This window comes from Patiria miniata, unplaced genomic scaffold (assembly GCF_015706575.1).
Source record: "Patiria miniata isolate m_02_andy unplaced genomic scaffold, ASM1570657v1 HiC_scaffold_1, whole genome shotgun sequence".
Taxonomy (NCBI): Eukaryota; Metazoa; Echinodermata; class Asteroidea; order Valvatida; family Asterinidae; genus Patiria; species Patiria miniata.
Genome location: NW_024037047.1, coordinates 19,445,529 through 19,468,240, shown reverse-complemented (window position 1 = coordinate 19,468,240; position 22,712 = coordinate 19,445,529). Strand labels below are relative to the sequence as shown.

General features: G+C 42.5%; 2 protein-coding genes across 4 annotated transcripts; one reads left to right on the top strand and one right to left on the bottom strand.

The window, feature by feature from the left end:
• Positions 1-349: 349 nt before the first annotated feature.
• Positions 350-12,746, bottom strand: LOC119724819 (sorting and assembly machinery component 50 homolog B-like). 2 transcript variants are annotated; one of them, XM_038196055.1, is made up of 12 exons: positions 12,590-12,746; positions 11,538-11,654; positions 10,686-10,875; positions 10,398-10,504; positions 9,732-9,865; positions 8,496-8,583; positions 7,163-7,291; positions 6,102-6,263; positions 4,455-4,593; positions 3,162-3,308; positions 2,384-2,531; positions 350-777 (listed from the first exon to the last, which is right to left on the bottom strand). In XM_038196055.1, the coding sequence occupies exons 1-12, from the start codon at positions 12,608-12,610 to the stop codon at positions 732-734; spliced, it is 1,428 nt and encodes a 475-aa protein (XP_038051983.1). In that variant the 5' UTR covers positions 12,611-12,746; the 3' UTR covers positions 350-731. The 2 variants fall into 2 exon arrangements, with proteins under 2 accessions (XP_038051983.1, XP_038051993.1); XM_038196065.1 differs by having other exon boundaries at positions 2,384-2,528.
• Positions 12,747-12,799: 53 nt separating this feature from the next.
• Positions 12,800-22,429, top strand: LOC119724829 (hsp70-binding protein 1-like). Of its 2 annotated transcripts, none has more exons than XM_038196078.1 (7): positions 12,800-12,928; positions 15,331-15,563; positions 17,473-17,653; positions 18,983-19,204; positions 19,841-19,996; positions 20,916-21,124; positions 22,237-22,429. In XM_038196078.1, the coding sequence occupies exons 2-7, from the start codon at positions 15,402-15,404 to the stop codon at positions 22,312-22,314; spliced, it is 1,008 nt and encodes a 335-aa protein (XP_038052006.1). In that variant the 5' UTR covers positions 12,800-12,928; positions 15,331-15,401; the 3' UTR covers positions 22,315-22,429. The 2 variants fall into 2 exon arrangements, with proteins under 2 accessions (XP_038052006.1, XP_038052014.1); XM_038196086.1 differs by lacking the exon at positions 12,800-12,928 and adding an exon at positions 14,781-14,841.
• The last annotated feature ends 283 nt before the right edge of the window (positions 22,430-22,712 follow it).

The following is a 22,712-nucleotide window of genomic DNA, read 5'->3' as shown; positions in this document are numbered from 1 at the left end:
CATTCTGTGTCATAATTGTAAAGGGTTTGAATAACAAATTAAGGCCAAGAAACTGTCTAAAGCTTTCTTTATAAAGAAATAATAAAGTGACGGTACCTTATCGTTAGTGGGGAGTGTGGCCTGGTGGTTAGGGTTTGTGACTCATGATAAGAGGGTTCGAATCAGCTGCCGGCCATATGTTTTGTCCTTGGGCAAGCCACTTCACCCCCACTTGCCCCTCTCTGCCCACCCAGGAGTATAAATGGGTACAAGCATGAGCTGGGGAGTAACCTGCGATGGACTAGCATCCCATCCAGGGAGAATGGAAATATTCTCGGTCGTTTCATGCTACTGAAACCAGAGATTAACGCCAGCCTGATGGGCCACATTGGCTCGTGACAGAATTTCCTTTATTTTACATGTTATCGTTAAGTTTTTCATGCCATTATTTTTCAATAAGACTACAAAAACAACCATATGACAAATTGTCCAGTTGTTGAGCTAGAGGTTCATGAACTCTGCGGCTATTTTTGCTTTTGTTACCCTGATACATTTACATATAAACATATACCATTGGTTAAAAAGGGGTCAGGTGGGTTTGTTTGGCTTGTAAATATTCATAACCTTTGATCATGTGACTGGTTTTATAAGCTGCGATTGGCTTAAAGTTGCTACATTCCTACTCATTTATCATCCATGGTACATCCTACATATTCATTATCCAAGGTACAAATCCATCGGCTTATCACTTGCTACAAAAAGCTCACACCAACTCCAAACTGTAAACCAGCATTGATACTGAAAAAAGAAAGACAAAAGTGAGCCACAATAAATAAAAGAAATCTTTCAAGTTCTTTATCAAGTGCCTAACATGAGGTTACTTGAGGACATAGCTGACAGCCAGAGACATCTTGGATGCAGATCTAGAGGTAATATACAACATTTGCTGTAATTCTCAGAAATGGATGGATTTGGGGGTAAGCATTTTATAGCAAATATTGTTACACTGAACTGTTTAAAGTTTTGTGCTCATGGATGCTGGAAAAACCAAGAAAAAAATGCTGTTCTTGTAGTTTTGTTTCCTGACCCTACTTCAGACAAAACGGGGCAATATTTATAGATGTCGGGGAATTGACAGGTCGGGCAACCAGACTAGCTGGCTTGCACCCATTCACGGATGTGTAACCAATTGCAAACAAAATGTGGACAAACAAAATTTGGTCAATTGGTGGCAGTATTTGAAAAAAAAGTGCTGACCATCGTTGGAAATTGATACAAAAAGTCCACTTTTCTTGAAAATGACAGCACACCAGGTGCCATTATTTCACAGGGTGCTTGAGACTATTATTCACTCACTGTCAAATAGGGTATTTCATAATAATTTGGTAGTTTTGTTTTTTGACGTTTGCAAATGTTGTATACTACCTTTAACATAAATGTAGTTTGGTTTTTTATATCAGTTTTTGCCATTCACTAATGGGTGTTATTAGCACTTTATACTCGGCACTGTCTGAGATCTTCCAAGAAAAATATCACAAGCTTTCTCATGAACATTTTTTTAACAGAACCAAAGATATCCTTGGTGTACTTTTTGAAGGTATGTGTTATGTAATAACTTGTTACAGTAAACTCCGCCTAAACCGACATCATACAACTCGTCAAATCGTTTCAAGTCGGCCGTCTGACTAAAGTCCCAATTGTCCGTAATGCATTTCCATTGAATTTTTTATTTTGATGTCGTGTTTTATAAGTCACCATGTCGCTCAAGTCGTCGTGTTAGTCTCGGTCCCCTTTCCATATAAAGCATTACAAAATCCTTTGTGTAAGTCGGCATTCAACAAATCATGCATTGGCATCGACTTCCTGTACTGCGGTTTCCAAGAAGTGTCGAGTGAAAAGTGGTTTGGCACGGCCAGTGATCGCTGCATGTATCGGTGTCGAAAAAGGGTGTCCTACTGCATACATCGCATATGCATCAATACCAGTATAACCCTATAGTCTATACGCATGCGCTCTGTCCATTTTGGGGGTTGTCCTATTGAATGACTAGTGCTGCAGTCAATGCGTGCGTGGTATATATACCAGACCATGCACGTATTTAATTCGTTACTGTGCGTGCACGTACATATGTATCGTGGTCTCCACTATCCATGCCCCAAACGTGATGATACAATTCGAGGATTAATTTGCTGGATTCAACTCAAGCATTAAGAACCAGATAAAATCGAAGCCAATTAGTGCAATATGAATCATGTGTGCAAAAGGCCATTCATGTAAGTCGGCAAAATGACGACTTACAGCAGATGTCGGCATTCGCGTAAGCCGTCACATTTTCTCGGGTCCCGAGAGTGCCGACTTAGCCGGAGTTTACTGTATTTTACTTCTTACAATGAATTGAGCTCACCTGTCTGAATGAAGTGCTGTCTTAGGGATGACATAGTTGAGCTCAAACCTCGCTATCCGACCAAGTCTCAAGATAATCCCTGCCCCATAACTCCAGCGAAAGTTATCCCTCAATCGCTCCAGATGCTGGTGGACAGTTTGCTCCTCTGCTTCATGCACAAAAACAAACGGGACAACAGTTGTTGGAAAATCTCAACATACTGGAGCAGGAAGAGGGATTTCTTACTTGGACTAGAAATATGACCACTTTCTATTTACTGACAAAAACGAATGTCTGTATACCGGAATACTCATGACATTCTGTCTGTGTGTAAGAATGCCAAGGTACAGTGATTACAACGTTTGACGCGTGCACGATGGTGAGCGATTTCGAACCCTACCAAGAACATGGTGTTTGTGCCCTTGGGCAAGACACTGTACTACAATTGCTTCTCTCCACCCAGGAGTATGAATGGGTACCTGTGAGGGTAGAGGCCGAAGTGCGCTGATGTCTGCTGCAGCGTGGTCTCGTGCCTGATGAATGGGGCAATAATTGTAAAGTGCTTTGAGATTACTGATACAATGCAAAGCGCTATTATAAGCATTACAATTATTATCATTATCACCCTCACAAATGACTCTCAAATTATGAATAGTTGTTGATTTGTGTATGAGACGACAGATCCTGATAGTGAATGTCAACAATTATGAACATTTCCGCTCCTTTATGAAGGCACATTTTGAAACGGCAACATTCTGATTAATATTCAGAAATCTAACAAATTGTACTTTATACTCACCCAAATTAAGATTGCATAGATTACCGGCGTTTACAAACACGTGGGTGCGAATGAGGTCGCCTAGACCACCCCTCCCTGGCATGAAGGGTAGAGGGGTGAATAGGTGCAGACCTGCTGCCCAATACGCCTCACCACCGACGGCATCACCTAATAAACATAGAGAATGGACTTAAAGACAAACTGACCCCAATACTTACTATTAACTCTAATCCTCAACCCTGAATGATGTGCGAAACCGACCCGACTTCGGGTCGGGTCGGGTCGGTTTGTCCATCTTTTCAGTCTGGTTGGGTTGATTTGGGTTTTGTATTTACATTTTCGGGTCGGGTCGGGTCGGTTTAGCCATCTTTTGAAAAAAAAACGAAATAAACCGAAATAAACTGAAACAGTTGAGAAATTCAGGTGATCCACTATTATTAACAGTCAATGTGACCGCAGCCCACTGTGGTGTGGCCAACGAGCGCACTATCGAGTTTCAACGGTATTAATTTCTCCAGTCGAATTGGGACTGACAGTGAAATAGATAGATTGTAACAGTTTTCATGATACTGCATGGTGACCATGCGTTTGTCCAATAAGTGGAGTTACTCTCGATCAACCCACTGAGTATGACAGAGAGAGACACGATGGTTTTGCAAAAGAATTCATGCCACGTGGGTAAGGGAAGGCACAAAAAATGATCACTTTGTCCAAGCCAGGTATTCGTTTTTTCGGGTCAGGTCGGGTCGGGTCAGTTTGAGGGAGTTAAGATCGGTTTCAGTTCAGATTCTGGTTATATCTCTAATGTTTCGGGTCGTTTGGCCTGGTCGACCCGACCCGATGCACATCATTACCCTGAACCCAGCCCTATCCTCCACCCTTATCCCTGGCATGCATGGTAGAGGGGTAAATAAGTGAAGACATATTGCCAAATCCCCAACACAAACCACATCATCTACAAGGTGCCCAAAAAAAGGAAACCCACTTTTGACAGGAATTTTAACAATATAGTGAAGTATAATTTTTTACAATATAGTGAAGTATAGCTCTTCAACCATACATGGTGAAAAAAAATTTAAAAATTGTAAGAATAGTGTTATGCTTATTTGCATACAAGCCAACAAAATCACTGTTGTCCACGTTGTAGTCTAGTGTTGTGTTTTTGTCTTCAAATCAAGCTCAGGAGCTCAGTCAAGCGGATGGAATAAAGCTGTCCACGGACAAACAGGTTTGGCACATGAAATTTTTAAACTACCATATCTCAGAGACCCATGCACAGACCTAATACAGAATAAATGCCCAACATAAACTAACCGTCAGCATGAGGTCCGAGTCCTCTAAAGTTGAAACCCCTGACAGACGTCGGTCCTCCAATGAAGAACCTGTCATTGATTAGTGTCTCTGTGTAGTTCAATGGTTTCATCAAGCCGGCTTGAAGCGAACAGGAGACAACCTGTGTGATAGTAACATTCAAATCTGTTACAGAAGATGCATTGGCTCGATTTGGCCACAAGCCCTGCCCACTGCACTGTGCACACATAATCAACAATCAAGTCTTGCGCAAAGTTCCCGCAAACTACAGTTAAAGCCAGTGTCCATCATTTGCAGCTATCCCAAAAGTAACTGGCGTAATTATTGTTGAAAAACATACTTGGTTGAAAGATAGTAAGGGGACTAAACTCCCTGTGAAATTATTCTTTCTGGCAAGCTGTCATTTTGAAGAAATCAACGAAAGAAGGCCTTTCCAACAGGAAATTTCCGTTAGTAGTTTGTTTTTTTATTTGGCGAAGCGCGCAAGCGTTGACACGACGCACACGTGCGCGCATTTGCTACAATTCATCGGAACAGTGCGCGACATCGCGTAGCTGCAATTGGCTCAGTGAGAACATGTCTCGGACGCTGAATTCAAGCCCAATTCAAAACATGATTCATCAACTTTTGATTTGAAATCGAGATCCTAGAATGTTGTTTAAAATTCTCAAAATATACAGCTGAAGCTGAGCTGAAACTTCATCAGGTTAGTTGTTCAGCACCTTTCTTTAGATTTTGATCACTTTTGTTGCTTCAAAGGGGCAAAATGCACAAATTACAAATGATGGACTATACCTTTAACCATAGTATGACTAACTTTGCTCGAACGAAGGATAGTTGCAGACTACTCTAGCTGACTACATGTATTTGGAACCGGAGCATGGGGCATAAAAGTATGGTTGCATCACTGGTTACCAATAGCCACGCGCATCATAAAGTACAATGGGGCCCCAGGATCAAGATGTTTCTTGATGACATTTTGACTAGCGTTTGACTAAAGGCGTTCGCAGGTTGCTATTAATGCGCAGGCATTGGTCACGTCACAAATCAACCACTAGTCGAGTAATGGTCTTTGCCCGAACTTTCTCAACATTTGTTGCATGTTGCAGCCATATGCAATCTGTATTGTTCCCAGATATTAGACTTTCATTTTGTTGTGGCGCCACGGCTGTGAGTGGTTAAAACATCAACGGACGAGGCTTAACAGATCGTTCTATTTACAGCCAGCTGGAGCAACAGAAATGAGATCCTTGTTCTTTAAAACCGTCTTCATCTTCATGCGAACTTCCATCATCTGTTAATTCTTCTAGTCTTCTGCACTTCACAACCCTTCAAGTTAAAAAAACAAACACTTTTGCCCATAGAGTTAGTGCCCACACTTCAAATTCCTTTAATTCAATCTTCTGTGGAGTATGGATAACACTTCAAATCCCTGCACAATTCTTTTGTGTGGTTAAGCTCAGGGCAAGCAGGCAGATTCAGTCACGCTTCACTGCTCTCCACAGTGCTGTTTTTGTGTGCAGTGACTCTCTGTGTGACACAGTTACTTTAACACTTCATATCCCTTCACCTGAAACTGACCTGCTGGGTTTTAAAGGGTTTGACATATTGCTCTGAATAACAACTTCCCACTAGGAAAGTATATCTTACACAATCTTTGAGAAGTTTCCTGTTGAGTTGGATCTCAGCTTCTCCCTTCAAGAATTGGACGTCTCCTCCCAGACGATTCCCGGCCAGCTCCTGGGAGATTTGGAGCAGGTAGCCTTTGGTTGGATAGATGCGTTCATTCCGTGTGTCTCTGGTGAAGACATGCTGTGTGCAAAAAACAAAGAAAATGTATAAGTAACAATAGTAAAAGTAAGTGCGAACATCCGGGAATTGTTTTACATTAGCTTATCTAGCTCCCAGACCTATGTTCTTGAAACTCAATGGTTCTTGAGTCTGGAGTGCTGAATGGTAACACATAGCAACCGTAAAAACCGGTGTGCAAATGAATAGATGTTTTCATCGGATGATGTCGGCCCGCACCTAATGTGACTGAATTTCAACAAATTTGAAAATACCTCAAAACTTTGTCCGTTTTGACAAAGCATAGGCACTGTACAGCAACAAACCACCCTGTCTTTTACATGTACTCACAAAATTTAATGTCCCAAATTCTCAGGCAGTTTCACAAGTTCTTCCTACCTGTCCATCAAATATTGCACATTGACCAATTAGATCCTGACTTTTGGTCAGGTGACCATGGTGGCTTGGTCAAACTCCGTCACAAGCACTGAGAGCAATGTACGCAAACCAAAGGTAGGAGGGGCTTAAACCAAAGGTTGGAGGGGCTTAAACCAAACGTGGGCAGGGTTAAAACCAAAGGTGGGCGGGGCTTAAATCAAATGTGGGTGGGGCTTAAACCAAAGGTGGGAGGGGCTTAAACCAAGGGAGGGGCTTAAACCAACGGAGGGGCTCAAACCAAAGGTGGACGGGGTAATGGCCAAATCTGGAACGATTAGATGAAATTGAGTTAATTCATCCTGACTCCCAAGTGCTGTCCTTACTCCCCAACTACAGCAATAGTCCCCATGGTAGTTGGGACTGTCCAAACAATACTTGGGGAATTCCTAGCTACAGTTGGGATGATCCCAACTGTACTTGGGGCAATGCCGTAGTTGGGGCGTAACACTGCCAATGAAGAGAACGCTGCGGTTTCATCTTCTCACCTTGATTGATGACTTGAGTGAATGGCCAGCCATCTCCCGGACAGCAAACGAGGCGGTACGTGACAGACATGAGATGTCTCTCCAGTTTCCCTCCCACTTGAAACTGTGCTGTCCCAAGAAACTTGGAAGCTAAAAGCAACCAAACAAAAACATAATTTCAGAATGTTCAGTTGAATCTTGTTAAAGGGAATGTACAACATTTGCTTTTGCTGAAATTTTCAGAAATAAATGGATTTGGAGGATTTGTATGTCATACAACGTTATAGCAAATATTGTTACACTGACTTGTTTCACGTTTTGGGCTTGTAGATGCTGGAAAAACCAAGAAAACCAATCATGTTCTTGTAGTCTGGCTCCCTGACCCCACTTAAGATGAAACAGAGCAATTTATAGACTTTGGGGAATTGTAAGGTCAGAGAATCAGTCTAGCAGGCTTGTACTCCTGTACAGGTGTGTAATCAATTGCGAAGAAAATCCTAAATAACTAGATGTGAAAAATTAGGAGCAGTGATTAAAAAAAGCCAGTTTTCTCCAATGCTGGTCAGCCGACCAGCGTTGGAAAAATACAATTTTTCTTGAAAATGTCAGCACACCAGGAACCACGATTTTACAGGATACTTTAGACTGTCAGTCCCTAACAATTCAGTAAGGTATTTCGTGATAATTTAATCATTTCCTTTGTTTGATGTTTGCAAATGTTGTATCTTCCCTTTAATACAAATCCCATTACAACACTTGGGCTACAAGGTCTGGCACCCTCCCTCTCTGGCTGGCAATTTCAACAAGGCCAGCCCAGCGGTAAAAATATATCAAGTGACTGTTTTTAACAGTTGAGTGCTCCCTGCCTTCATAAAGCAGGATTGACTGGCTGTGATTGTTATGAAACCTGACACAGCTATGCTATGACTGTTGGAGATTGATAAGCCAGCTGTACCTACCAGTCACTTGCTTTTGTCTGTTGATAGAATTTGACTGTCACAGTGCCTACAAGACATATGATCTGACTGTTGGTGACTAGCCTGTGTAAAAGGCATGGCAGGGGAACAGGATTGAATATTTGACTGTCTGTGACTGATCAAACAAAAGGTGGGTTAATGGGAGATTACTGTATTTGTCTTTAAAACAACATACAATGTTGAGCCCTCAGGCACTTTGCATGATGACAACAATTGCAAGGAAGTCTGTCGTTACATGTGTGTTATGGTGGTTTCACGGTTTCTTGAAGAATTTGTTTATGGTGCAACAAAACGCTAGTGAAATTGACAAATACATGTGCGAGTATTTTTTTACATCTTTAAGACTTTCATTGACAAGACTTGGAGTTGCATCTTACCATCACTTCAAGCAATGTTCCATGATCAATCTCTTTGTATGAGCTGGATAGGAAGTCACCCGACGTCCTGAAAACAGTCGCTGTAAACCTGTCACAAAAATTTACAAGATTCATCAGTTTTTTTAACTGTGGGTGTTTTGAAAAGCAAATGGGCAGTTTTGAAACTCCTGCGACAAACACTGAAACAGCACACATCCTCTTCAAGTCGGAATGTAACTGGAAATTTAGAAAAAAATTAGGAAATTCCAAACCACACAAGACGTTTTACAGTGTTTTATAATGGCTTTAATGAGAAGTAAAAAACGAGGAAATCAGCAGATCCAAGGAAAAGTTGCATGCCTGCTTCAAGTCTTGGTGTCATTTTTGATTGCACACATAGACATTTAGAAATACTCCTCACAACTTATTTCTAAAATGATTTAGTTACGCAGTCCCCTGATTCTATCAACCCGTTAACACATTGACGAAACTTTTACGGGGCACCCTCCTTTGCCAAGTGATTGATGTACGCATGCGCGCATATTTATGTTGTACTTAATAAAAAACAATCGTTTGATAACTTGAATATAACCATTCGATACATTTTGTTCTCAAACTGCCAGTAGTTAATTTTTTGCATATTCAGCGGCGCCAGTATATTCAGTTTACAATACAAAAGCATTTGATTTACTACGAGTATACTCAAAGTGGCAAAATCCGGTACACCTGTCACTACGAATATATTTGTAGTCAGCAGTCAACGTATTAACAATCACATTTTACACTTCACACAAATTTGACCATTTCCCTTGGCAATGCTTCAAGCCAAGTTAACCCTAACTCCCTAGGCCTTTTTGCTAGGATGTAACCTGAATCCTGCAAAATCCTCCAATTGGCCTCATGGAAAAATAGCATATATAGCCTCAATCCTGCAAAATCCTCCATTATTTCTTGAATGTGGTTCTTGGAGGGATGCCCACTGCCTCAATCCTGCAAAATCCTCTGGCAATGACTGTCAATATGTTGAGGCTTAGCCAGTGACATCCTGGAGCAGTAAGGAGGATTTCAAGCATAATCGAGGACTAAATTTATGCCAGGCTGAGCATAAACAACACAAGGTCCGGCCCAAGACCTTGACACAGTGCATCCTCCGAAATCAGCAACGCACTTTTGCCATGTAACCTCAATCCTGCAAATTCTTTCAAATTGCAAAAAGGATTTTGGAGGATTTTTGGGATGGTTAGGGTTAATAATCACCTTTTACCAATATCTCCCTGCAGAGGTGTTGTGAATGTTGCATTGTATCCCACAGAGTGCCTGGTGCCGCGGGAATATTCTGCAGTCAGATGCTCACCTCTGCCCAATAAATTGGGACATTTGGCTCCCAAAACCTGACAAGAAGAAAACATGTCTTTCATTTATTAACCCTAACCCTGCCAGACGCAGCACAGTGCATCAGGTGGAAAAGTTTGGTGCACTTTGATGGAAAATGCTACCAACACCAGTGCAGAAACCGGCCACTTCTGAGACACTGAGAGCTAGTCCCATGGAACAATGCCCGAGTTGTATCCTGCTGCGTTGGGTGACCACAGACTCTGAGGCAGTTTGGCCTCGAGACTTTTGACCTGATGGATCTTGCTGCACTGGGCAGGCTTGTCACTTAGACAAGTGTTGCATGTTGCTGCGTTTGGCAGGGTTTCTAGCCAAAATAACCTGGAGGGTTAGGGTTAATGCAACTTGGAAAAGATGTCGTTGAAAGTGAAAAGGAAAAGAAAAAAAACCAAAAAGTTTCTTAATCTTTATGAACATTTTCTACCAGGGGACGTTTTGGTGCGAAACAATGTTGGAAAAGTCGGCATTTGTGGGAGTCATCATTGTGGGTTGATTATACACAATAAATCAATAATGAAAAGGTCGACGTACTAAACTCCCTTCGTTGTTTCCCACAGATGTGTGAGCATTGCCTGTGATACGTCTGGACTCCTTGACAATCACTGTCACATCAAGACCGTCTTGTCTCGCTTTTGGTCCTTGAAAGTCAAACGAGAAAAGCAGAAGTCATAAAACAACCACAGAAGACAAAAATTGTCTAGATGTCATAGAACATGTTCAGTTTCTTCATCTTTATGGCATATCGTTCTGAAGTTTGGTATGCGGAACACAAATAACCAATCAATTAATCAATCAATCAATCAACAGATCAATTAATACCTTTACTAGTGTCGATCAAGACTCCGACTCCTTGGAACATGTCCAGTTCCTCCAGCTCTTGTTTGACCACTCCGGAGGTAAAGATCACATCTTTGAATGTTTCTGCTTTGAAGAGCTGACTGACATGCTTCAGGATGACGTCTTCCTTAGTTCGGCCAAGACCTTCAATGTGTACCCGCTCAACTTTGACCTGGGAGTATATCAAAGAGATTGCATGTCTGGTGTCAGAAAAAAATGAAATGCTTACACGTTCTTATGTAACTCTAGTTATCAGCCAATATGTTACAGTCATACTCAATTCCGTTTTTAATACAAAGCTTAAGGTTTCCTAGTCTATGACATAGACACTTGCTATGATATACATGCAGATTATGCAAAACACAACTTTGACTGGTGCGTTTGAGCGTGTTACTCTTGCTACATGTACTCCCGAGTGCAGGAAAATGTTGCGTGCGTATTACTCTCGGTGCAGGTGTATACTCTCCCGGTACGACGGAGAGTATACTCTTGCTAACCCGCGGGTCGTACTCTTGCCGTTCGTGCATTCAGGAGTATACTCGTGTAAACACGAGTAGCACGCTCGAACGCACCCCCAGATTCTAACCATTCAGAGTGCGCCTTCTATCGTGTCTTCGGTAACCCGAGGTTCTACACGACAAAAACACGGCAGCTATGGACAAATCAACAGCTTTGGCCAAATGTTGGCTCTAAATGACATCACAACTTCTACAAGGCATATCTGATTGGCTGGGTCGCATAACACCGACATGCATTTTATCAGACGTTTGTAGTGTGGCTCTGCACACGTCAATGTCTGATCCTCTGACCAACAGTTTCCTTTGAAGGACTTACCTTGATGTCACCATGAAAGATGTGTTGGATACGAGACTCGGGCGAGGTCCCTGGACCCTCAGTAGGGTCTTCTGAATCCGTTGTGTTGCTCATGGCGTCTTCATTTATTACAGGCTCCTGAACAGTTAAAAACAAATACATACATTAGTGATATGGGAGGAATGCACAATGTATATTTTCCCACATCATGTAAACATCAGCACAATCAGCATGATCTAGTGGATATACCCAGTGACCATACATACATGGTGAGATTGTTTTGCATCGCAGAGTTCGGCATTCAATAGACATGAGCAAAGAATTTAAATTGTTGCATTTCAACAAACGCTTGAAAATCAGTTGCCTGGGTGATTTCAATGATCCACTTGTTCAAGCAGACAGATCCGCAATTGATATCTTCCCCAGTTTCTTCCTGCATCATTCAAACAACACAAACTACATGTATGAAAGTCCGTCTCAACTTGTACAAGTACTCATACCTTCCTCGCACTATGAAGGAGTGGAATACTTTACCACACTCAGTTGTCAAAACATGCCTAGCCTTTATGCTCAACATGCTCAAACTTAGAGCCCAGGCCCAGCCAGAAAGGAGCAGAAGCAGAAGCAACTCAGACAAAAACTCCCACGTGGAGTATTTTAGGAGAACCAACCAACCAAGAAGAAAAAAAACAGGACACCACGTTTTTCATCATTATCATGATTATATTTGTAATTGTAGGCCTACAATTTTATATTACAAATTTATACAATACATCATTTACATTCTTGCTCACAAATCTAGCCTCCCCCCATTTTTTTTTATTAAAAAAACAAACATAAAAGAACAAATGCAAATTATCATTAGTTAACGTTTTATGGCAATTAAAACTAATGTGAATGATGTCTACAACTTCCAACAATTACAAGCAAACAGGCACAGAAATGTACGAGTTTTTATAGCGCCCTCTATCGTCAGACGAACGTATGCATGCAGCAGACACCATGCACGCAAGTTGTAGGCCTAATTCAACGTAGGATTTCGAGTAGAATAACGGTCTTAAACTTTAAGTTACCTTTGCATAAACTGTACCCATCTCCTTACAAGTGTCAATTGTATATCTACCTAGAAATTGCTGAATTTATTTGGGACAAAATCACGAGGAAAATAAGCATATTCTTTTGCCACGGGAGAAAAAATTATCCAGACTTGGGGGCCGCCATCTTGAAAATAAGTTAAAAGAGTCAATGGAGGGCGCTACGTTTATGCACGTTTCCATTTATTTGTAAACGAAACTTCTCGAACACGTGTGACATGACATGCAACAACGGAATGCACAGACATTTGTAACATTATACATCACATGTGCATATAGTCTAGAGACAATCTTAAGGTGAATGTTATTGTGTGTATGGTAAGTCTCATCTCGAACATTTTGTGGTGATAGATCCCGTTGATTCCTAGTTTTGTTGCAACAGATCTACTCTCTTAAATTTCTTGTTTATAATTAAATGTTGCGCCCCAACTATCGCATCGGTCCCAACTATAGTTGGGACTGTCCCAACTATAGTGCGGCAGTTGGGTCGGCCCAACTATAGTTAGGACTGGATTTGCGCTGGATGCTTCATGCTTGATGATATATCTTGTTGGACTAAATGTCATGAATATTCCGCGGCGCTGGTACCGTGTATTCGTCGTACATGCATGCCGCAAGGCTGGCCGGTCACGTGGTCAGGGTGGTACTGCCTAGTTGGATGAGTTGTCAAGCTGCTGGGTTTTATTGTCCAGCAACATTTTGCAAAATTCAAAGATTGCCGTGGCCGGCCAACTATAGATGGGCCCCACCCATAGCTTATGTCAAAGGGGGGGTCAGACAAGTCGACCGTTGAGACAACTCGACTCGGGACAAGTCGACCGTTGAGACAACTCGACCGTTGAGACAACTCGACCGTATGTGCGATAAATGGAAAGACAAGTCGACCGTTGAGACAAGTCGACCGTTGAGACAAGTCGACCGTTAAGACAAGTCGCCTCGCATGTTTTTGTTGCTAGTTTTGGGGATAGTCGCGGGGATTTTGACAGCGGCTGATCGCCGTTTGGGAGTGATGACACGAGTTGTTTTTTTGGTTGGATATAACCATGATAACAGAGCCGATATAGCGCAGCCGGGCCTGTGCGCGCACTTATCCCCGGTCAGCGTCGGCCGTACCGTGCACGGTGACATCGATTATGCCGGGCCTGTGCGCCCACTTGCCGCCCCGGTCGATGTGCCCACGTGCCGGGCCGGGCCCGGTCCTCGCTGGCGGGGCGCGCCGGCCCGACGCGACGGCCACCGGATTGGAACGCCCTCTGTGCATCAAGTATGCCCGCGCCGCGTCCGGGATCGCAACTTTTTCCCGCTCCACGTGTATACATTTTCGTTAAGTCGAGCTGTCTCAACGGTCGAGTTGTCCCGAGTCGAGTTGTCTCAACGGTCGACTTGTCTCAACGGGCGACTTGTCTCAACGGTCGACTTGTCTCAACGGTCGACTTGTCCCGAGTCGAGTTGTCTCAACGGTCGACTTGTCTGACATCCGTCAAAGGTCCCAAGTAAAGTCGGACATGTAACAGAGCTGTAGGGAATGTTTTATAGTCGTACATCAATGTAAACTATAGTTGGGACCGCCAAATAAAAATATTGCGGTGGCCCAACTACAGATGGTTCCCACCCGGTACCCATAGATAATTTTGATTGGTCCCAAGTAAAGTCAGATGTGTATTAGAGTTGTAGGGAATGTTTTATAATCGTACAACAATGTACACTATAGTTGGGACCGCAAAATAAAAAGATTGGGGTGGCCCAACTATAGATTCACCCCATCAATAGCTAATTTCAGTGGTCCCCAGTAAAGTCAGACGTGTATCAGAGCTGTAGGGAACGTTTTATAGTTGTACATCAATGTAAACTATAGTTGGGACACCGCAAAATAAAAAGATCGGAGTGGCCCAACTATAGATGGGCCAGCCAAACAGTGGAACTTACAGTTGCGACAGGCCCAACTATAGTTGGGACAGCCCAACTGTGGAACTACAGTTGGGACAGGCCCAACTATAGTTGGGACAGGCCCAACTATAGTTGGGACCGATGCGATAGTTGGGGCATAACATAAATAAACCATAAACCTGATAAATGCACAATCTGGAATCTTAATTGACATCAGTATCTTACAAGTTAGTTAGGCCTACATCATGTTTACTTTACTTTATTTTATCTTTTTTTTTTTCAGGGGACCCGCACTCGAAAATGCTCGACAAGCTAGCTCAGTACTAGCTGTGCTTTTTGTACATGTAGGTCCCCTGAATCTCTGGTATTTGATTGTTATTAAGTCCTAGTTCCTTGTTATAACATATTGAAAATATTTACAAAAAATCTTTGTGTATATATAGGTTTATATTATAATAAATATACAAAGAATGTTTGTAAATATTTTCAATACTAAAAGTTCAACTTGCAATTGTGCATTCTTGGCCATGTTATTGTTAGCACTAGCTAACACTTTCATAGTTCTACTGAGTACTGTATCTGAGAAAGCCTATGGGTCCTACATGTACAATATATTTAGAAAACAAAGGCCTTACAAACAAAATAGGCCTACATATATAAAATAAACATATTTATAATACCGTTTTCTCATGAAAAATGAAGAATTAAAGAATATACAATCATGTAAGTGGGTATGTTTTGTATTAATTTCGCCCCCAAAAAACTGTTTTCTTACTTATTGTTACTTCTAATCTTATTTGACTTTCATCAGTTGTGACGTTTTGTTTTTCCAGCCTGTAATGATTCCATCATCAGATCATTGGATCCTGAAGTTATAGATCAGTAAAAATCGCATCCAGAAGACATGGCAAGCTCCGGTGGTAATCAGGATGACAATTCATCGTCTGGAAATGAACGAAGACAGCCTAGATCACTTGAAGACGTGTTAAAATTGGCTGTTCAGAATACGCCTACAGGAGAAGAACCGGGAACGCAAGGAGATCAACACGCCCAAATGGACCCTGAAGTAATTTGTTCTTTTCTTTCATTTTTCTGGTAGTTAAATCTGACTTTACAATCTACTACACCTGCTTTATCACGACCAATTTTGCTGCAAATAATAGACCATTCTTGCCCATCTCGCGCACTGACCAATAAGAGTAGATGGTTTGTTTGAATGTCAGACAAGTCGACCGTTGAGACAACTCGACTCGGAACAAGTCGACCGTTGGGACAACTCGACCGTTGAGACAACTCGACTCGGGACAACTCGACCGTTGAGACAGCTCGACTTAATGGAAAGGTATACACGTGGAGCGGAAAAAGTTGCATAAATCTGTGGCAGGACCGGTTCCGGGTGCGGCGTGGGCACACTCGATGCACAGAGGGCACTCCGATCCGGTCTAATGCGCGCGTGAACGGTACCGAATCCCGAACTGCATGCGCACGGTAACAGCGCATCAAAAACGACGTCACCATGCACCGTGACGGTACGGCCACGTTCGGGATGGAATACATGTAAATGGGCACACAGGCCCGGCAAAAACGATGCCACCGTGCACGGTACGGCCACGTTGGCCGGGGATAAGTGCGCACACAGGCCCGGCAAAAACGAACGATGTGCAGGACAATCACACTGCGCTATATCGGCTCTGTTATATGCAACAAAAGACAGATATCTAATGCACAATGGTACCTCTTAGTTTACAGGGTATCATAACTCCCAAACGGCGATCAGCCGCCGTCAAAATCCCCGGTACTATCCCAATAACATGCGAGTTGACTTGTCTTTCCATTTATCGCACATACGGTCGAGTTGTCTCAATGGTCGAGTTGTCTCAACGGTCGACTTGTCCTGAGTCGAGTTGTCTCAACGGTCGACTTGCCTGACCCCCGTTTGTTTAGTTACCATGGCAACTCGGTCAAGTACCATTGGATCCAGGCCTTGGAGGAAAAACCTATGTTGAGAGGCTGCTGGCATTGGGTCTAGCCACTCTTTAGCCCTGTCCGCACTGGACTTTTTATGGTCAAACTAACCGAGACTATGGGTACTTTTCCCATTTTAAGTCCAGTGCGGACAGCCTAGGACGTTTTCCTCTCGGTTACTTTTCCTGAGTCCAGCGGTTACTTTTACTGGCCAACTGCTGCCCAGGAAAACTTCCCACGCGCCCAGGAAAATTGACCAGGTCACTTTTCCCGAGACGATAAGTCCAGTGCGTACAGTGCGAGTCGGTAAAAGCGGCTCAGGAAAGCGTACATCCGGCCCGAGCGCCCTGTTGTGCATACAGAGACCGCACGAAGCTGCACGTGCAGTGGCCGAACATTTTGTAGAAACATGCTGCGGTGTATCATCAAGTCCGAGCGGTAAAATCTCGTTAAAATATATATTTCAACGGACAAATACATTCACAGAGAAGAGAGATCACGTTCTGAGAATTAATTTGCGGAAATTCTCTTTCTCCACCGATGTATGTTATTTTCTACGATCCAAATTCGTCCTGATACGCTACTGTAGTCATGCACGGAACATCATGGTCCGGTACCACGGCTTTAGAGTATCGACGCCTTCGGGCAGACATGATCCAGGTTTACAAAATACTCTGTGAATTCGATCATGTAGAGGTGGAACAAAATCAAATAAATCGACTAGGGTCACAGCAAGAAATTAGCCTATAAGTAATGATGTAGGCTGTGCTTACAGTAAGCGTACATGTTTTTCACGAATTAGCGAGGAATTTTGGCATGTGCGCGCATGTGTCCATCCTGTAACTAAAGATTCTGGACAAATTGCTAGCGCGGCTAGCACAAGATGGTGATTGTAAGTTCAGAAATCTGTGGTTAGCCAAGCCATGAGATTTTGGGTCAGATTAGTTCTGACCAACCTTTTCTCAAAACTCCTGTAACCTTTCTATTGAACCTTTCCACTTCCCTTGCAGAGAAGAGAGTTCCTGAACAAGGTCTTTACTGAAATGCACAAGGACGAAACCAAGGAGATGATATCGTTAGTGGAAACAGTGAGACAAAAATTGGACTCTGAGAATGAGGTCGATGAAGAAACGGTTGAGAATGCTCTGGAGAACCTCCGAGATTTGAGCGACACTATCGATAATGCACAAGGTAAGAGCATTTTCAACAGGCAAAATAGTTCATGTCTATCAATTGTAGTTTCTCTGTGTTTTTTGTGTTTACCAACGGTTACGGCATTTTACTCATATGCCGTGGGATATGGGTTTGAACCCTGACGGGGAACATAGTGCTTGTGCTCTTCAGCAAGACACTACAATTGCTTCTCCTCACCCCGGAGCATGGGTACCTGTGAAGGTAGAGATCAGAATGCACTGATCTCGAGCTGCTGCAAAAACTGGTCTTGTTGTGCGCTTTCTTGAAAATCACGCATTCTTAAGAATGCGCATGCACATTCTTATGATTGTACAACTGGATCCTTGTGCAATCTTTGCAAAAAATAACTCTTCCAGATTGAGCGCACATTCTTAAGAATGCGCGACAAGATAAAGGTCTTGTCGATACCGAGCACCGGCTGCGCTTGGCAAGTCTAGCTGGATCCTCGTTCACTGATTCTTAATAATTATACTGTTGCAACGCAAGGCGCTGAAAAGTAGAGTGGATATGAAAAGATACGTGTATGGGGGGGGGGGGGACCGAAAAGAAAAAAAAGAGACATAATAGTGTATTGGAAAGAATTCTGATTTTTGGGATTATAAAAGTGGGGGGGGGGACGTAAGAATGAAGAATGTGAAGAATGAGAATGAATACTGTGACATGACATCCCATAGTGCTAATGCTATTTCCCATTTAAATTGCCACCAATTAATTGTTCACACCCCCACCATTACGCCGCAGAGCTGGATTCTATCTAGTCAAAAGAGCAATTTTGGCAACTTCTGGACATCGGGTTTTTTTCGTGGCATGCATATGATACATACAGGGACTGTATTTTTTTCATTTAACATAATTATGTCGTGCAATGTTTGTTAAGATTGCGCAAAATTCATAAATTGCGCACGTGATATTCCCACGCAATCTTAAGAATGAGCGCTCATTCTTAAGACACGTGCTCATTCTTAAGAATGCTCGCGCATTCTTAAGATTGCATGATTTATTTTCAAGAAAGCGCACAACAGTCTCATGGCCTGATAAATAGGGGTAAAAGTTGTGAAGCGCTTTGAGACCTTTGGTATAAAGCACTACAAGTAAGCACCGCATTATTATTACATTATTATTACCGTCACACCCTGAAAATCTGTTTTACTTTAAATTTTTTCAAACATGTTCCAGGGTTTCAACTTTTCATGTCAAAAAAGTAAGAGGACCTTATTTAACAGTTCGTCATAGGCAAAAATCTTATTTCAAGATTACAGATGTGCACATCGATAGATCGTTACTTGAACAGAACTTTATTATTTCACACATGTGATGTACTAACAGATTTCCACAAGATTGGTGGCACCCGGCTCCTCCCCCAGCTAATGGATCATGCCAGGTCAGAGGTCAGATGGAGGACCTTTGATTTGATAGCCAACCTGGTGCAGAATGTACCATTCAACCAAAAGGTGTTGCTGGAGATGGGAGGGGTAGAGAAACTGCTGACTGCTGTGGATAAAGATTCATCAGACAAATGCAGAGTCAAAGGACTGTATGCTTTATCATGTAAGATTGCAGTTCAGTTTGATTTTAACTTTGGGGCTTTTTTCTGCTTTTTTTTTCAAATTGTGTATTGTCTGTTCCATTTGCGAGTTGAAATTTAAGTTTCTTTCAACAAAACAGGTATTAAAACATGCGAGTCCTTGTTTGTAATATTTTTAGACCGTTTTATACATGATTTGGTTTGTCATTTGAGAAAGATTTAGAGGGCTGATAAGGTAACAAGCCTGATTAATAAAGTCCTAAAAACTCACATTTCTGGTAAATTTTGGCCATATTTTTTGGCCATGCATTTTTGGGCATACAACCAAAATTGAACGTTTTTACATGAAAAAGATGGAAATATTCCTAACAGATTGAAAGGTTACAGAATGGAAATTGTATTTTCTTTTAAATGAAATATAACGCAGTTCTGTATTTATGCCTCAATTTTTTTCAGGCATGAAAGTTTTCAAACTTGTGTCTGAAATCAGACACTGAATCAGGACAAAGACATCAGTACAGAAGGAAATGCACCATTCAGTTCTTCCATCCAATTTTTAAATGTCTTGCGAAATTGACAATATCTTGAGGATGACACTGACTTGAGGATGACACTGACTTGAGGATGACAATAACTTGATATGTCTTATTTTCCTGCAGGTCTTGCCAGGGATAATGAAGCCTGCTTGAAGGTGTTTGTAGATAACGACGGATTCTCGGTGCTGATGAGAGCGATGCAGAGCGACGTGGAGAAACTGCAAATTAAATCTGCATTTATGCTGAAAGCTCTCTTCCATACAGCGGCCGGGTTGAAAGGTACATGTACTCGGAGTCAGACAGGTTGTTGGGGGGGGGGGGGAGATGTAGCTTTCAGGAAACCGGGGGGGGGGGGGGGGGTTGATATACAGGGTGAGAGTTGAGTCTAAGGCACGCTTTGCTAGGGGGGTCAGGGGGCATGCCCCCTGGAAACGTGTGAAATCTACAATGATTTCTCCTGCAATCTAAGGCAATTCAAGAACAAATTTAAAAACTTTAGCATTCTGTTTATTATTTTTGGCCGCATTTTACTAGTTTCATAACATTAATCAGCGTTTGAATGAGGGGTTGCAACCCCCCCCCCCCACCCCCCTTCTTGTCTAGCAAAAGACCGGGCCATTAAGCCCCGCCCTGTGTTGTATTGACCAATCACAGCCATGACTAATGTATGACATGCGTACACATGCGTATGGCACGTCAAAGTTCATTTGAAAAAGCTTGTGAGTTGAATTGGGATTGGAGGACTTGTGATGGACTTGCAGGGACTTGTGATGGACTCGACTACTGAAACGGTACATCCCTTATAGAGAATAGACTGAAAGTTCTAGCAGGATGCTATGGGCTCCGTGCACAAGTACCCCTTCAACGGCCAGAAAAGGAGAGTTTTGGGAGACCTAGACTGGTTCCCGGTCCATCCATTGCGTATTTCGAATGATCTAAAGTTATTGGGGGCGGCGATTAGTCTGGGAGACCATCGCAAGTTAAATTCGAACGTATTCGCGCGCCTACGACGCCTGACGCTCACGCGGGAAGACGCTATGGCTTAGCGTTGTGCACATTCAGGATAAATAAGAACCAGTACAGTACACACACGTGGTGTACCGTCTAAGAGGCTCTCAAAAGTGGTTAAAAACGCGCCCCCTGTTGTTGGCGACACAGAGCCATTAACTCTGTCCTTTCCCTTTTTTACCCCCTCCAGACATCTTACACAACATGGGCATGGTGCATCAACTGATCGGCCTGCTTCAGACTGATCACACCCCAACACATGAACACTTCATGTCCGCTTTGCTTAACCTAGTCACGGATCACACAGGCTGCATCGATGACTGCAGGCAACCGGAACTGCACTTCAAGGAGTTTCTGACAGCAAGGCAAGAATTTCTCAACGGAAAACCCGAATTTCAGGTTTGTCAATTGTAAAATGTAATAGTTCTTAAATTGTTGTCATCTTTAAGCTGGGAAGGGGAGGGGGGATCGCCCCCCCCCCCCCTTATCTCAAAATGCCACGACTGATAGAATATTTGGTGTGTTCCATTCCTACATCCTACATAAGCAGAGTTTTCCTCGTTTGGACAAAGGATTTGTAAAGATGATCATTGACCCATAACCACTTGTACAGTAGAACGTCGCTATACTGAGCACCGCTATACCAAACAATCACCTATACCAAACAACGTCCTTGGCTCCCGATTTTTGTGTATAAAACATATCGAACGTTGTTGTTGAAAAATGTCAACACAGAGAATACAGTGTTTATACGTCGATGAAGGGCAAAACCTAATATTGATTTACATCACCCCGACGCAAATTCATCTGATGAATAGTTATATTGTGGTACCCGCTGCTACATGTACATCAGATTCGAACCAGCCAACCGATCCTGTTAGCTCGGTGGTCGAGTGGTAAGACATCTGCACTAGAAAGCAGGAGGTCGTGGGTTCGAGTCCCACCCGAGTGATTTTTTCCAACTTGATCGCTTGGGAGGTAGCGCTATGAGTATACCGTGTTTATAATTCGGTGAAGGGCAAATGCTAATCTTGATTTGCAAGAGCGACAAGTGGCTATTATTTCCCCAAGGAATAGAAGGGGAAAGCCACCCATTGCTGATTGCTGTTGGTATTAAGCTCAAAAACTGTAATTACATAATTCAATAGTCGGCACGTGTTCAAAGTTGACTTTCAGTAACTACCAGGGCGTGCAGGGTGAGTTCTGAAGGGCGCTATTTATTGAAAAGTGAGTACTGGAGCACCGGCAGCTTAAAATCGCTTTACAGAGCGATCGCTATTACGAACAATTTCTGTGGATCTGGCAATGTTCTTTGTAGCGGCGTTCCACTGTACTACATTGTATTACATTGTATTACATTGTGTTTATTCACTGAGGAATCAATGACACCATTAAGTGTTCATGCAGTTTCGTGCGCTACAGTGACTCTGGTGAATATTTCCCTCTTCTGAATAAGTTCAGTTTTAAATAAAATCTTATGTTATTTTTGTTTCTCGCCGTTTCATTTTCAGGAGGAGTATTCTTACAGCCAACAACTGATGACTATCTGCTTCAGTGGTAACCATAGCAACACAACGTTAGACAGATGATCCTGTGGGGGGGGGGGGGCGAGAGCTATGGGCGTGGCTTGGGGAGGAGAGGGGTTGGATGATGAGGAAAGGGGATAATTAATTCTTGGATTGTTCAAAGTTGCAAACCCTGTACAGTCGAGTCTCGTTAATACAAACTCATTCAGACCTAGCCAAATTGTTTGTTATATCAGAATTTTGTATTAAGAGGAAAATCAGTCCCATTCATTGTGCACATAAATGCACAGTCGGGACTAAGGATTTATGTTTGTTATAACCAGAATTTTGTATTAACAGAGTTTGTACTAACGACAGTCGACTGTACTCTTAAAAAAATGTATTTTCTTTTTCTCCGGTTTTGTTTTTGTTTCCATTTGTATTTTTTGTGTTAACAACAAAATTACTTCTTGTATATTCTG